Source organism: Microplitis mediator, chromosome 6 (assembly GCF_029852145.1).
Source record: "Microplitis mediator isolate UGA2020A chromosome 6, iyMicMedi2.1, whole genome shotgun sequence".
NCBI classification, from domain to species: Eukaryota; Metazoa; Arthropoda; class Insecta; order Hymenoptera; family Braconidae; genus Microplitis; species Microplitis mediator.
In genome coordinates this window covers 3344389-3361051 of record NC_079974.1, presented here as the reverse complement: position 1 = coordinate 3361051, position 16663 = coordinate 3344389, and the positions used below count along the sequence as shown (strand labels likewise).

At 31.1% G+C, this 16663-nt stretch overlaps 1 protein-coding gene across 1 annotated transcript; it reads right to left on the bottom strand.

Annotated features, from left to right (window-relative positions):
* Nucleotides 1–15292: 15292 nt before the first annotated feature.
* On the bottom strand, nt 15293–16396 carry LOC130670025 (cyclin-T-like). Its single transcript, XM_057473198.1, has one exon. It carries the CDS (start codon nt 16394–16396, stop codon nt 15293–15295), a length of 1104 nt encoding a protein of 367 aa, XP_057329181.1.
* Nucleotides 16397–16663: the final 267 nt, after the last annotated feature.

Sequence of the window (16663 nt, the reverse complement as noted above, 5' to 3'; positions counted from 1 at the left end):
TTAGTACAATAAAAAATTACATCAAGTATAGTTAAAAAAAAAAAGGCTACATACGTACACATAAATAATAATAATTATGATGCTCTAAGTATGATCAATTGTAATTACTATTATTATTAGAATTATTATTACTACTATTATTATTATTATTGTTATTATTTTCAACATTATTAATTTAGTTATTATCCGAATTTGTCGATCGGCTCAAAGATTCGAAGATTAAAGGTGATTCTGCAATCACTTGGGCAACTGTCTAAGCTGAATTTTTTAATGATGTTTTATCTTCTTTTTCTTTGTTGCATTAGTTTTCGGCTTTTTAATAATCTCACTGGTAAAATTTTTTAATCCAAAATCTCTAATGTTTCCATTGGTGTCAATCGACATTCAAAAGCTCAAGATTTTTCTGATCACCTGAAGAAGTAATAATACCATTAAAATTCATGAACGTGAAAGTAGATGAGTTTGGAATTAGCAGACAACTAATTTTTGAAACTTTTTTGATATTTGTTAATCAAATAGTTTAGAAAAAAATTTTAAAAATTGCGTAGGGAAAGTTTTTGAAATTTTACATGTGCAAAATAAAAAAAAAATTTTACATTATTATGTTTGTAACATGTAAATTGTTTATACATTATGAAAATGAATTCATTTTTATAAATATTTTTTGCAATAAAATTAAAATATCTCATATTTGGTGCTTATCTCATAAATAAATTATTGTTAATTATAGCAAAAATATTTATTCATCACAATAATCACAACGAAATGTATCATCTTCATTGAAAAATTAAAATATATCTTAAGGCCACACTCAGACAGTGCCCCCCACTTTTTAAAAATTTTCAATAAATTTCAATTGTTATAAACGTATCAAAATTTAATTAATTATTACAAAAAAATTTGAAACTTTAATTGAAAGAAGGGCAACGTAGAAGTAATTTCGACAAGATATAGAATTTAAAAATAATCAATTACAGTTGATATCAATTCGAAGTTAAACGTAATTTGTTGAATAAATTTTAGCCTAAAAAATTCAAAAATTCGAATTATAAAATTGAAATGAAAAATTTACTGAAATTTATTTAACAAATTTTGATTAACTTTCAATTGATATTGCAACGCCGGGGTACGTTATCCTGCACTTAGTGGTGGAAGGGTGCAGTTCGTGGGTCAAAGTTTGCCCCGCTAGCTCTTAATGAAACTCTGACTTACTGATTTGAAGTTAATGATGCCTTAGCAATAAATTAACTTACCCGAACTAGCCTTACAATTCTAAACTAATACTAGTACTTAGCCTAAGATTGAGTTCGGAGGTGGAAGTTGTCCTGGATGTCCTTGGACAGGCGTTAGTTGATCCTTGGAAATCGTCTCCTTGGACCGTGATACTGATACCCAATGTATTGGCTGAGGAGACCCTTAATTGTCTAATGTGGACTTGGGGAAAGCACAGGTGAATTCACTCAACACTGGTTTCAGTTATTAGTTTAATTATTTATTGAACTAATAATAAACTAATATGCCACGTCGCACACACACACTGGTTACCAATATCGTTACTGTACTTAACGGTACAGGGCTTTCTACTAATTTATCCAAATAACCGTCTTCGGTATAGCAACAGATATGAGCTATTATTTATTACAAACAAATGTGATGTAATAAATACTGGATAATTTATTGAACTAATTACCGCGGACACTAGACAAGTTACCAACAAATATGAGTTAAGAATAAATTAATAAGCAGTAATGACGATCAGCGAACAGGTCATTTACTACACGACAATTAGCAGTGAATATGAACTACTTGTCTACTCAAAGCTAATTACGAAAAAGCACCGGTCGCACGTTAACGCGCTCTTTTATAGACAGAACTGCCGCACTAGTCATGTGACAGTTCTGTCCCGATGACAAACGGAGGCGTACGATGCCAACATCGTAACAATATCAACTGTAATTAATTATTTTTAAATTCTATATCTTGTCGAAATTACTTTTACGTTGCCCTTTTTTCAATTAAAGTTTTAATTTTTTTTTTAATTAATTAATTAAATATTAATATGGTTATGACAGTTGAAAGTCATTACATGTTTTTAAAAAGTGTGGGGGGGGGGGGTACTATCTGAGAATATCCTTAAGTAAAAATAATAGAATTAACTTTGCAAAAAATCATTTGCTACATATATATATATATATATATATAAAATATTTACGATGAATTTTAAATGCTTTTTTCAATTTAAAAACATATACTCTGATTAGCTATTAGTCACTTCAAATAAAAAAATCAAGAATATTCGAGAATACAATATTTGATTCTAACCTCAAAAATTAAATTTTATTGCAAACATATTTTTTTCTCATTTATTTGATAATACTAATTTCTAATTATACAGTATATTGTTAAATTAATAAATTACTTACAGTTTAAGGCTAAAACTCGGTTCCTCCTCTTAATACTGATATTTTTTTCTTAATCTTCCCATTTTTAAATTATAACCAGCGTCCACTTTTTGTTTTATTTTAGGTAACTTCAAGGCAAAACAAATTTCTGTTCATAATCAATTCACCAATTAAGGCAAAGGGAGGAGTTGTTTTGGATATTTTGCACAATATTATTTTGATTAATTACGCATCAGTAGCAATTACAAAATATTTATCAGACGTCACTTTTAACCATATTTTATTTTACGTCTTTATCTCGTAAACACAAAAAACTAATGCGCCACGTGTGGCGGCTTGGGGTACTAATTTCTAGTTTCAATAATAGTAATATTAATAATAATAATAATAATAATAATAATGATATTAATAATAATAATAATAATAATAATAATAATAATAATAATAATAATAATAATAATAATAATAATAATAATAATAATAATAATAATACGAATTGTTGTAGTGAGGTTATTGAGGTTGAAATGATGTTGAGATATATGAACAATAAATCAAGATTAAGATATGATGAGGTTATGGAGGTTTATTTTAGGTAGAAAGCAGTTACAGCGGATCTATGAAGTTCTTGAGGTTGAAAAGCGGGTAAGATTCCCAACTCAGAATTTATAAAAAATAAAACAAGATTGAAATGATAAAGTTATAGAAGTTCAGTTGAGGTTCTATGAAGATATTAAGGTTGACATTAGGTTCAATATTCGACTCAGGCAAGTTATGCAGGTTCATTTGAGGTTTCAGCGCGGTTATGGAGGTTTAGTTGATGTTTTGTGAAGTTTTTGAAGTTGAAATGAGGGTGGATTTTTCGACTCGGGATACGTTACTTACTTGAACCAAGGAACTACGATGTTTTGAAACAATAAACGGTATAAACTTGAACTAAAAATAAAGGGAGTTGGTTTAAAAAATGTAAACTCTTGGTTAGAGTAGTGTGTTTTCTCTGACTATAATCACACGAAAAATTTCAAACTAAGGTTATTAGAGTCTCAGCCAGGAAAGTTCTGTCCTGAATTCACTCATAGTTGCTTCCTCTTTCGCACCCTAAGAAACGAATACTACTGGCTCTCTCTTTTTTCGCTGGAGCAGTAAACGGATACTAAGTCCATATTTTTATTTTAAATAAATTAATGCAATTATACGATATTAAATAATTTCTCTTTTTTTTTTGTAACTAAATTATTTTTTATTAAAAAATTTTTTTCATTTTTATATCGAAATTCATTAATGAACGATTCATATGATCCGTTCAGTATTGTGCTAAAATGTCGGAACTAAAATTTTTCCAAATTATTGGTGATAAAATTAAAAATCTAAATTCTGTGTTTGGAATTAAAAAATGTGACTGACCATAAGTCCAGTGTGGCTCAATATATCCGGGCAAAGTAAACGTAGCCTAACAAAAGCTGAGATGGCTTCGTTAGTAAAGCTTTCGCTCGACGCTGAATTAGTCTGGATTCGATTACTTCACTAATAGACCATCGGCTGAAGAGGAGGACCCGTAAACATTTTGTTGGCACTGGGTAAATCCAATTGTTTCTTACGTATTTTGGGCCAAGGATCACGAAAATCGAGTCCATTTTGTTCAAAAGTGGTGCAAACAATTGTTTATAACAATTTAATTGTTTAAATCGAAATAACTCCCGAACAGCTAGTTTGTTGGGGCAGCGTAGAGGAAAAAAAATGTTCAGAATAAAAAAATTAACAAAAAAGAGATCACATGTTTTTTTTGCATCTCGAATATTTCGCGAGATATAATAAAAAAACGAGCCGGCGCTCGGACCTCTCCCTCTCGCACTAGCGACTGCCTATGCGCGAGCTCTCTCTCCGCCAAATCGCGTCAGATGCTTGATTGGCCGAAATTTTTTAAAGTTTTTTACATTGAAAATCGATAGCATTTTTTCTGAGACAAATTTCTGTCAAATCGTCAAAAGACGTTTTTTTTTTTGTTCACAAATGTTATAAACAAATGGATTATTTCAAAGTCCAGATTGGGTTCAAAAAATTGAAACCACCAATTGACTGCGTTTTTTTTATAAAATAAATTTCTGTGATGATTTTAAGAGAAATCCTATAGAAAAGATAGACCCAGCACTCGGTGTTGTAAAAAAAAACTATTTTTTCTATGGGATTTCTCCGAAAATCATCACTAAAATTTGTTTTATAAAAAACGCAGTCGATTGGTGGTATCAATTTTTTGAACCCAATCTGGACTATGAAAAAATCCATTTGTTTATAACATTTGTGAACAAAAAAAAAACGTCTTTTGACGATTTGACAGAAATTTGTCTCAGAAAAAATGCTATCGATTGGTAGTATCGACAATTTGTCGATTTTTTTTTTTTTCTTTGATTTTCAATGTAAAAAACTTTAAAAAATTTCGGCCAATCAAGCATCTGACGCGATTTGGCGGAGAGAGAGCTCGCGCATAGGCAGTCGCTAGTGCGCGAGATAGAGGTCCGAGCGCCGGCTCGTTTTTTTATTATATCTCGCGAAATATTCGAGATGCAAAAAAAACATGTGATCTCTTTTTTGTTAATTTTTTTATTCTGAACATTTTTTTTCCTCTACGCTGCCCCAACAAACCAGCCGTTCGGGAGTTATTTTGATTTAAACAATTAAATTGTTATAAACAATTGTTTGCACCACTTTTGAACAAAATGGACCTAATTATCGTGATCCTTGGCCCAAAATACATAAGAAACAGTTAGATTTACCCGGTGCCAACAAAATGTCTACGGGACCTCCTCTTCAGCCGATGGACTATTACGTCTACAATAATTATAAGGCTATCCTTTGCAAGTTTTGTTGTACATCTGGTTGTTTTAGATTGATTATTTTTCGCCAAGTTCGATTTTGGTGGTATTAGATGGGGAATGAGTAACAGCTGTGCAACAACCCGCGAATCTAAAGAAAAGAAATAATTATATTTTCAAGAATTAGAAATATACATATTTTGAGCACATAATTCTGTAAATAAATATTGAAAAAATGTACTTTTCGATGAAGATTCTAAATCGATTATTTCGCACAAACTCTTAACATAGTCATCTTTAGGTGGTGTAATTAGGCTTCGAATACATTGAATAAATCTATTCCACTCGCTTATAGGATTTCCGTTAACGAGGTCTAATTTTTTGAAGTCTTCTAAAATTAATTGAACACCGACTTGGGGATTTTTCAATACTGGCCACGAGGTGAAAATATCCGCTACTCTTGAACCACTTTTTTTAATCAAATTCAAACGATAATCAGCTGTAGTATTCCAATGTATTAGAAAATTTTCATTGGGATATTCAAACTCTTTCAACCACTGTAAGCTGTCTTTTACACTCAGACTTTGTTCTACAAAAAAAAAAATAATAATAATAATTTATGAATCTTCATAAAAATTCAACTAATTAGTTCAATTCATTAATGAAATGAAAATCAATTTTTAATTCATTAAGAATGTAACATTGTTTTTTAATATAATAATGACGTAAGTTAGATAAAAAATACATCACCATCAAGCTTAGGAATTTCATCAATTGTACTTTCATCTGACGATTGATTTTTTGATCTTTTACGGCTGCGACCTGAATATTTACGACACTCGTATTTTAAATTTTTAAATTTATCAACAACCTTTCCTCGAGCGGGGTGAAATTTTTTTTCTCGCGATTCTTTTTTCAAAATCCGTGGAATATAATAAGTCGACAAGTCTTCACTCGGAAAAATAGTCACGATACTTTTCGCGATAACTTCATGATGCGGGTTTTCCCAATCCTCAGTAATGAGTAGTAGATTATTAGCAATCACATCTACTATGCAGTTAGATTGAGAATCATTGATTCCGTTTTCCGATCTGTAGTTTTGAACTACATAATTGGTCGCATAATTGGACCTAAGAATTTTTTTAATTTCAGGTAAAGTTATTTTGTTAAATAAACAACTTTTTTTGAAGTAAATAACCGAAGTCGAGACTCCAGGAGCTAAGTTTTCTTCACTGGATATCACTGACAAGGTATCATCGTAATCTTTTTCCTGGTTTGCATTCTATAAAAAATTATTTTATATAATGACTAAATATTAGAAAGTAAATGATAGTTATTATTTCTTAGTATTAATAAATAATTATAGTTCCTATTTCTAAATACTCTCTAAAACTTCCGCAAAATTTCAGTGAATGCAGTCAGTTGCTTCAGTTCAATTTACTTCGAGAAAAAATAAAAAGTAGTTTTTTCTTTAACTCTAAAACTTGGAGTAAAAATTGTCGTTTTTATTGATGAATAATAGATGGGTTTCATGTAGATTACTTAAGTTTACTTGCTACTGTTACATTTTGGCTTATCTATTAATCCGACAGAATATTTTTAATTTAACCAGGTTGACGTTGTTAGGGTGTCAATAGACCCCAGGTGCGTCAGCCGTTGACCTTCTTTTATTTTATGCAAAAAAAAGTTTATTGACTTACCATGATGACGATTGTGGGCCCTATAGCTCGCCCCAAGTAATTCCTTTGATGCCTCCTTTGAACGCGAACAAGACGAGCCCCGAAGACTCGGTTCCTTCGTAGAGGAAAGCAATTTTAATTCGTCGATCAAACCACCAGAGCTCGAAGGCTCAACAACACAAGAGCTTGAAAGCCCAACAACACACGAGCTCGACGGCGTAACAACACACGAGCTCGAAAGCTCAACAATAACTTCCAGCGACTTAATTTTCGGACGACCTTCGGTAAAGTCCGCGATGAAACCTCGAATCTCGCAACCGAGCTGTACCGCACATCCTGACCTCCTGCGTCATCAGCCTCGAAGCATGAATTTCGGATTCGGAAAGGAAACGTTCAGGCTGCCGGGATCGGCGCCCGGAACAGGTGAGAGTATTGGGCTGCCAGTAGCGGCGCCCAATACGAGGTATGTGATTTTTGGGCTGCCCGTAGCGGCGCCCAAAGTTTAAATAAGGAGTGCGTATTTAAATAAAATACGGATATATATTTTGCTTCAAGTCCGAGTGACAGGATCAAGCCAGCAGGTTTGTGTAGAGTTCTTGGCTCTACTAGATCTTGTGATCGACTGCCTTGTTAACGACTGACTTTCAATCGACTGACTTGATTCTGTCACTCCTTGGTGTTATACATTTTCAAAAATGTTAACGTTGCATCTCAGGTTTCCTATGAGAGAATCGTCGTGGCCCGGGTCTCATGCATCGTCATCTGTTCAGACTATCCGCGAGCCACGGCGACTCTCGTATCGCAAGAGATTTCCGTTACATTGTTGACGGTGAATAAAAATAATATCGCCAACAAAGTAACGATTTATTAATTTATTAATTAATTATGATTATAAGAAGTATCGAACCGTTTATTCGCCCACTGCGGCGAATAAATAATTCGAGACTTCAAAAAAAAAATTTCTAAAAATTTTTATTTAAATTTAAATGAAGCCAGAACGTAACACTACGTATAGCAATATACATTTTAGCAACATTAAACTATTCAAATAAAAAATTTCATTTCTTGCCATTCATTGCTTATATCTTAAAATTATTTAATTATTTAGAGTAAAATTTTACGAAGATTTAGCACTCTAACCGTAAAAATTGATCAAAAAAAAACTTTGAATAATTAATATATTCGAATTTAGATATACATTGTTAGTAAACACGAAGAAAAAATTTTTTAATACTAATAAAATTAAATTTATTTCATAGAAACCCTCCAAAAATTAATTGGAACCTTTAACTAATCATTCTTATAACTTTCTTTAACTATCTTTTATTATAGTTTTAGATAGAAATTGAAATCGAAATTCATTTTCATAGATTTTGAATTGAAAAAAAAAAAAAAAAAAAAAAAAAAAATTCAAGCTAGCCAATAAAATTTACCTGATTTTCATCATTAATAACAGCATATATATTATTAATGATAATAGATTATTGAGAAATGTTTTTATTACTCACATCTGTATTTAATTCCTTCAATTTCGTTTTAAAAATGGTTTGATCATCATGATTGGAGATGTACTTATTTATTAAATCATTACTTAATCTGAGTAACTTTTTTTTATTAATCTCGTTCTCTAAACATCAATTAAAAAATAAATGATAAATAAAAAAATATTATGATATTCCGCGAAAAGCTAAGATATTTAATAAAATAGAATAATTTACTTACCCTCAAAAATTGTTAGATAATTATCAAGGTCACACGAAATTAAAAAGTCATGTACATATTCATCTGCCATTGTGATGTTATTAATTTTTGTTTTATCGAGTAACGATACTTAATAAGATTTTGTTTTTTTAAATAGACGATCACATAAAAAGAATAACGGTATGTCATGGAATATAACGTTATTCATATACACACATACACACACAAACGAATTTAATATTATCAACACTACACCATTTTTTCATTTTTTAATAATAAAATGACATAAATAAGTATGGACATAAAATTATGTTTGTTCACCTTTATCTGTTGTCATTTTAATTTCAGCTCATAGAGAAATGACCGTTTCAGAATCGAATAGTACATCATGTTTAACTTTAACAGCTTCACTGAGAGAAAAAAATAGTTTTTTTACAAAAGAGACATTCTTGTGCTGAGAGATTATGTTTTGGCAAATTTGTAATGAATTAATTAGTCTATAAAAGACAAACTTTTTTGACTGCACAGAAAAAAAGGAAATCTTGAACCAAGAAATAACATGTCTCCGAAATTTAGTTTCTTGAACCAAGTTAAATTTCTTACTTTATTGAAGTAAAAAATTATTTGGATCAAGAAATTATTTCCTTCGCAGAAGACATCATTTTCTTAGTCTGAAACAGAAATTCTTTAAACCAAGAGCAAACTTTCTTGGGTCAAGAAATTTTTTTCTTGGTTCGAGAAATTTTTTTTTTTCAATTCAAAACATTTTTTTCTTGGCTGAAGATTGTTACGGTATTGAGTCAAGAAAAAATATCTCGAGTCAAAACGAAAAAGTTTTTGAACCATGAAAAATAATTTTTTTCTTGTCTAAAGACTGTTACCTTATCAAGTCAAGAAACAATGTCTTGAGCTAAAACAAAAAAGTTTTTGTACTAAGAAAAATAATTTTTTTAATACAAGAATAAACTTTCTTGGCCAAGAGATTTTTTTTTGTCGCAAACAAAAAAAAATTTTGCAGCCAAGAAATTAATTTCTTTAATAGAGCAAATAAATTTATCGAACCAAAAAATTTTATTTTTTTTTTATTTTTTTATTGATCAATTTTTTTTTTTCGTTTAAATATTACAAACAATGCTGTGAAGCAAATAAATACTTTATCAGAAGCATTTATAAGGGATAGGCAAGTTTCGCAATAAGTTAAGCATTTGAAACAAATTGAGAAAAAACAATTATACGAAGGAATCGAACCCAGATCAATTCGGCGTCACGCGAGAGCTTTACCAACTAAGCCATCCCAGCTTTTGCCAGGCTACATTTACTTTGCCCACATATACTGAGCCACACTGGCCTTGTGGTCAGTCACATTTTTAAATCCTAAATACAGAATTAATATTTAAAATAGTATCACCAATAATTTAGAAAAATGTTAGTTCCGACATTTTACCAAAATACTGAAGGGATCATATGGATCGTTCATAAATTAATTTCGACATAAAAATAAAAAAATTAAAAAAAAAATTGAGAAATTATTCAATATTGTTTATTTACAATAATTAATTAATTTATGATAATAATATAATTTAGTTATTTAATTTTTAGTTTCTTTAAAATAAAAATGTGGACTCAAAATCCATTTGCTGCGCTAGTGTTAGAATGAGAGAGAGAGTGGGGAGTATTTATTCCTTAGGGTGCGAAGGAGGGAGCACCTATGAGTGAATCCAAGAGAAAACTTTCTTGGCTTGAGATTAGTAATCTTGGTTTGAGATTTTTCGTGTGATTGGTCAGAGGAAATACACTATACTCAAACCAAGAGTTTAAATTTTTTAAACCAACTCCCTTTATTTTTAGTTCGAGTTCGTACCGTTTATTGTTTCAAAACATCATAGTTCTTTAATTAAGTGTATAACTTTCTTGAACTAAATATTTTTATTTCTTGGTTTAAGTATGTAACATAATTAGGTCAAGAAAAATTTTTATTATAATTAGTCCATCGGCTGAAGAGGAGGTCCCGTAAACATTTTGTTGGCACCGGGTAAATCCAACTGTATCTTATGTATTTTGGGGCAAGGATCACGAAAATCGGGTCCATTTTGTTCAAAAGTGGTGCAAACAATTGTTTATAACAATTTAATTGTTTAAATCAAAATAACTCCCGAACGGCTGGTTTGTTGGGGCAGTGTAGAGGAAAAAAAATGTTCAGAATAAAAAAATACACAAAAAAGGTATCATGTGTTTTTTTTGCATCTCAAATATTTCGCGAGATATAATAAAAAAACGAGCCGGCGCTCGGACCTCTCCCTCGCGCACTAGCGACTGCCTGCGCGCGAGCTCTCTCTCCGCCAAATCGCGTCAGATGCTGGATAGGCCGGAATTTTTCTAAGTTTTTTACATTAAAAATCATAGAAAAATAAAAAAAAAAATCGATTAATTGTCGATACTACCAATCGACAGCATTTTTTATGACACAAATTTCTGTTGTATCCACAAAAGACGTTTTTTGGTATTATCGACATTTTTTCGATTTTTTGAACCCAATCTGGACTTTGAAAAAATCCATTTGTTTATAACATTTGTGAACAAAAAAAAAAACGTCTTTTGACGATACGACAAAAATTCGTTTCAGAAAAAATGCTGTCGATTGGTAGTATCAACAATTAATCGATTTTTTTGTTATTGTTCTATGATTTGTAATTCAAAAAACTTAGAAAAATTCCGGCCTATCCAGCATCTGACGCGATTTGGCGGAGAAGGAGCTCGCGCGCAGGCAGTCGCTAGTGCGCGAGGGAGAGGTCCGAGCGCCGGCTCGTTTTTTTATTATATCTCGCGAAATATTTGAGATGCAGAAAAAACACATGATACCTTTTTTGTGTATTTTTCTATTCTGAACATTTTTTTTCCTCTACACTGCCCCAACAAACCAGCCGTTCGGGAGTTATTTTGATTTAAACAATTAAATTGTTATAAACAATTGTTTGCACCACTTTTGAACAAAATGGACCCAATTGTCGTGATCCTTGGCCCAAAATACTTAAGAAACAGTTGGATTTACCCGGTGCCAACAAAATGTTTACGGGACCTCCTCTTCAGCCGATAGACTATAACGAAGTAATAGGGGAACCTGGGGCATGAAGGCCCCCCTCAAAAATTTAGTAAAATTTTTTTTTTCATTTTCGGTCAAATCATGTTATTTTTAATATTTAAAGCTGATCGGCGATATCTGGGGCATAATGGACAGCCTGAAAAAAAATTTTCTACAGAAAATTTTTTTTTTTTCTAAACTAAAATGAATTTGAAAAATTTACCAATTAAAGCTCTTTTAGGTCAATACACAAAAAAAAAATTCGCGAAGTGTTTAACAGTTTAATATAAATTCATTGAAATGTTGAAACTCCGGACAGGAGTGAGTTGGAAATGACATAAAATCCACGTCACTCCGAGATCACTTCGCTAAAAAAACTCCCAAATTCCCCGTAAAAAAAAATTTTTTTTGCAATAGAATTTTTCATACAATCTATCACTCAAACTATATTTCTACACTATCTTTGTGTATTCATCAGGAATTCATCTGGAATTCATATATTTGTGTCAAAATATTACTTCCACATGATATTCAGCAGATCACCTGTGGAATACCGCAACTTTTTTACACGGACAATTTTTTAAGTTCATTTTTTACTTAAAAAGACTTGAAGATTGGGGGTGTATGCAGCCAGTTTACCGGGTATGGTAAAGATGGACCAGGGTTCGGATCTCCCGAATCTCCGTCGGGAAACCCACACGGAAAAATTATATATCCGTATATATTCGGGCAAACTGAATATATGCCGCATATATAATTTTTCCGTGTGGGAAGATTGGTGGTAAAATTTGAGTTGCGGTTAATCAGAAAAAATAGTGATAGAGTTACATGAAATTTTGTTAAAAGTTACTTTACTTTTAAAATTCTCTTTATTTATCATTTTAGTTATTACATGTTTGTTGTTACATAGTTTATGTTTCTTGAGTTATATTATTTTGTACCCGTTTGCTCGCAAACTTTACAAAGTTTGTTAATATGTTTTAATTTTGTGTTTTTATATGTTTATTTAGTGTTTGTGTTTCATTTTGGCTAAAAAATTTTGTTAAAAAAAATCCCTTTATGTTAGAAGTTAGTTCTGAAAAAAATAACAACAATAATAGTCGCATCGGTATTGGCGACCCAATGAGAACTTATTTAGCAGTGGAGGAAAAATTTTCTCATCTGTGAGTGGCTCGCAGTTATCGATGCAAAATAATAACAATAGTAATTGCGTCGGTATCTGCGATCCAATGACAATGTAATCAAAGTCACGAGAAAAATTTTGTATAATTTTCGGTGGGCTATAAAAATTATATGGAATTTTTCGGTGATAAACATTTTGACACTCGATGATTTTCTTTGACATCTTGGGTGCCCAAGTGTAATTAATTTACTTACAGAAATAATAAAATAAAATTATTTTAATTTTTCAATCTACACTTAGAGAATTTTACGGTATTTTTCACGTAATATTTTATAGAAAAATTACTATACGTATTGTATAGCATGACGGCATTATAAAATTTGTAATTTTGACAAAGCAACATATTTAAATTTATTTTAAAAATTTTTACTGGCTACATCGCAATTTATTATACTGAATTAGAGTATTGAGTATAAAATGAAAGCAACAAATGAAAAAAAAATCGGTCTGTCAGTTGACCCTGCGGGCCAGCCCCAAAACTTCCCGCTGTTTTCAAGCTCAAGAACCTCGAAAACATTATTGTGAATACATTTTCGAGCTCGAAAATACGTTTGTATGCTGTTGTTTTCGAAAAAAAACGTTTTTAACCATTTTTTCTCCAACGATATCTCTCGAACGAATAAACCGATTGAGACGGTTGAGGTGGCAATCGACGCGTTTTATCAAATTCTAAAGCTGATCAAATTTTGAATTCGATTTATTGAGTCGTTTTTGAGATATTTCAGAAAAAATAAAAAAAATTTTTTTTTTAATTCTTTCGACAACGGTTTCTTTTGGACGAATAAACCGATTTTGATGGTTGAGGTGGCATTCGACGCGGCTTATAAAGCTCTAGAGCCCAGTTCATTTTGGAATCAATCCATCGAGCACATTAAAAGTTATCAAAAAAAAACATTTTTGCAAAAATTTTATTTTTGGAATATCTCTGAACGAGCCTTACCGATCAAGCTCAATTTTCTCACGGCTTCAAGATATTGACAATCCGCGTCGAATGACACCTTAAAGTTCAAAAGCGGTTCATCCGTTCAAAAGATACAGGTATTTACATACGTACGTACGTACGTACATACATACACTCGGATATGATCTTGAAATTAGTCAGAATAGCTTCCTAGGACCTCAAAACGTCGACATCTGATGGAAATTCGATTTTTGTAAATCGGACCGAAACCAATAACTTCCCGAATTTTTGAAAATTTACAATTTTCTTAGCGGGAAGTTAAAAATTCATAATTTTCAAAGAATATTTCGATATTTTCTGTCTGCTTCCACTAATAAACCGATTTTTCTCTTCCCGACCTCAAAAATTCAAGAATTTTATATCAATAAAGTTTCTATTCATTTATTTTAATAATTTAAATTTTTAAGAATTATGAAAATCTTAATTTTAAAATTACGGCTCTCTTTTTAGACCTAAGAAAAAATAATAAGAGACATTTTTTTTTTTTAATTAAATTTCCTAGGACTTTTGCTTAAAAAATTTTTTTCGACAACCAATATTTTTTCCGTAATGTCAAAAATTTGACACCAGTATTTATTATTGCTTGATTTTAAATTAAAGCAAAAATCTTGGCCCTATTTATGACACTGAAAGTAGCCGACGTCTAATTTTTGAATTTTTTTTTTAAACATGACATTTTAAAAAATTGCACCTATAGTTTTTTTAATTTTATATATGAGCAATTTTTTTTTTTTTAATTAAATTCTTGAAAAATACATTTGAAAATTTTTAACTGTCTGCTAACTTCAGGATCATATTTTTTTTTTAAATTTTTTATTCAAAGATAATTTGTATTTTTTAAAAATAGAAAGTGATATTTTGAATTAAATTTTTGATTTTTATTCTGCATTCATTAAAAAATTTTATAAAAATTTAATTTGGAAAAATTAACTAAGTGTAAGTGCAGTAGACATCCGACAATTTTTTAATTACATCTAAAAAAATTAAATAAGTAAAGTAATAAAATTTTTTAAAAATGCATCTACTAAATTTCGAATTGTCTAAATATGAATTTTTTTTTTTTATTTTGTAAACATTTTAATTTATTATTTCAAAGTTTAAAAAATTGTCAGATGTTCGCTAACTTTACTGTCATAAAAATTAATTATTACTCTTAAAATAAAATTACTTATATAAAATAATTAATTATATTAAAATCAAAACAAAAAGAGGATTTCGTTTTATTAATATTTTATTTTTCAAAAGACATAATTAAGTCTATGGTGCATTATCATTAATTTTAATTATTATTATTTAATTATTTACAAAAAATATATTAAACTTATTAAATAAGAAGTAAATTTTTAAAATATAATTTACTATTTTACTATTTACATGAAAAACTTAATATTTAATTTATGAAAATAATAAAACCTACAATAATATTTTACAATAAAAAATAACTGGATGATAAATAATTATGTACAAAAAATTATTGAAACTACAAAAGCTTACGTCTCTTAGCAGAACACAAAATACTGCCCATGTCGTAATTATTTTGACGCTTACGGCTGTGGTCCAGATCCGCTTCAGTTGAGGGTACAAGCTGGCAGGTACTTCCAATGGAATTATCCTGAACTTCTACATCAGGAGGTGAAGAAGTCGATGATCCATCTGATTCAGATTTTTTCTTCATCAGTCTATCACGATACTCGTGATAGCTGATTTTTCGTCGAGTCCTTGGCTTCTCGACTTCAGGGTTACCGGAAACGATTTCTGGATTCGATGAACTGGGGGTCGTCGCTATCCGATTCACTGCAGTCACTTTGACCGATGGATTTTTAAATAATCCCATCACCCGGTTTTTTATCCTGGGTGACATTTTATCTAAAACCGCTTTGAACTCCCGGTCCATCTTAATCAGTAAATCGAAGGTCACTTTGGTGTCGAGGAGCCAAAACCAAAGATTCCCGTCTATGACTTGGGGAATCTTCCACTGCGATGATTGGATGGTGAAATAAATACAGAATGACGCCACAACTGCCGGTTTATATTTCACGCACATTGACGTCATCTGTAAAGTGTAATTAGCCATCTGCAGGAAAATCTTGCATAATTCCTTGCAAGCTTTTATTCCCCCACAGAATTTCTTGATGTAATGATGAGGGTGACTAACCCCCATCTTGAATCCAAGTGTTCCCAGAAGAAGTTGCTCATTTGAAGTTAGTGCCTTGACCTTCTCCTGGTTCTCGGCAAAAGTAGTGTCCAGTTGGTGAACTTCGTATTTGTTGAGGCAGACATGAAGAGCGCTGATGACCGCCTGCGATTTTTGTGGCTCTTCTTCCACCTTTGCCGCCAGAAAAATCGCTGCCGTGGCAATTTCATACCGGTGAAACTTGGCTAATGAATGGTGAATAAAGAATCTGTGCATGTACACAATGGCAGTGTGCACACAGACTTCTGACAACTTTAGCCGCTTGCCCAAATCAGTTATAAGGTAAGCGGCTTGTTGTTTGTGATCTAGCTCCTTCTCCGCGCTGATGCCATCCTTGGAACTAGGAGAGTTCTTCAACTCTTCTTTGTTGAAATACCACTTTTGAGCCATTTTTATTCACAATTTTTCACTGTTAATTTAACTTCACTGGAAACTTTCTTACTCTGCACTGGAACAGCTTAAGCACTTTGAAATAACACAATTTGGTTTTTTCCGTAACTTTTGAAATATTCTCAGACGAACTGTTGGGTATGAAGTTCGAGAATAAAGTAAGGAAATATTGACAAGACACTAAAATTTAAGGGATTTTATAACAAAAGAAATTGTCACAACAATGGGTATGGGGGTAATTGAAAAGTTATAGTTTGGGGCTGAAGA

Bases quoted from the DNA above. Each gene is read 5' to 3' on its own strand.
- LOC130670025 (XM_057473198.1), bottom strand. From the start codon at position 16,396: ATGGCTCAAAAGTGGTATTTCAACAAAGAAGAGTTGAAGAACTCTCCT.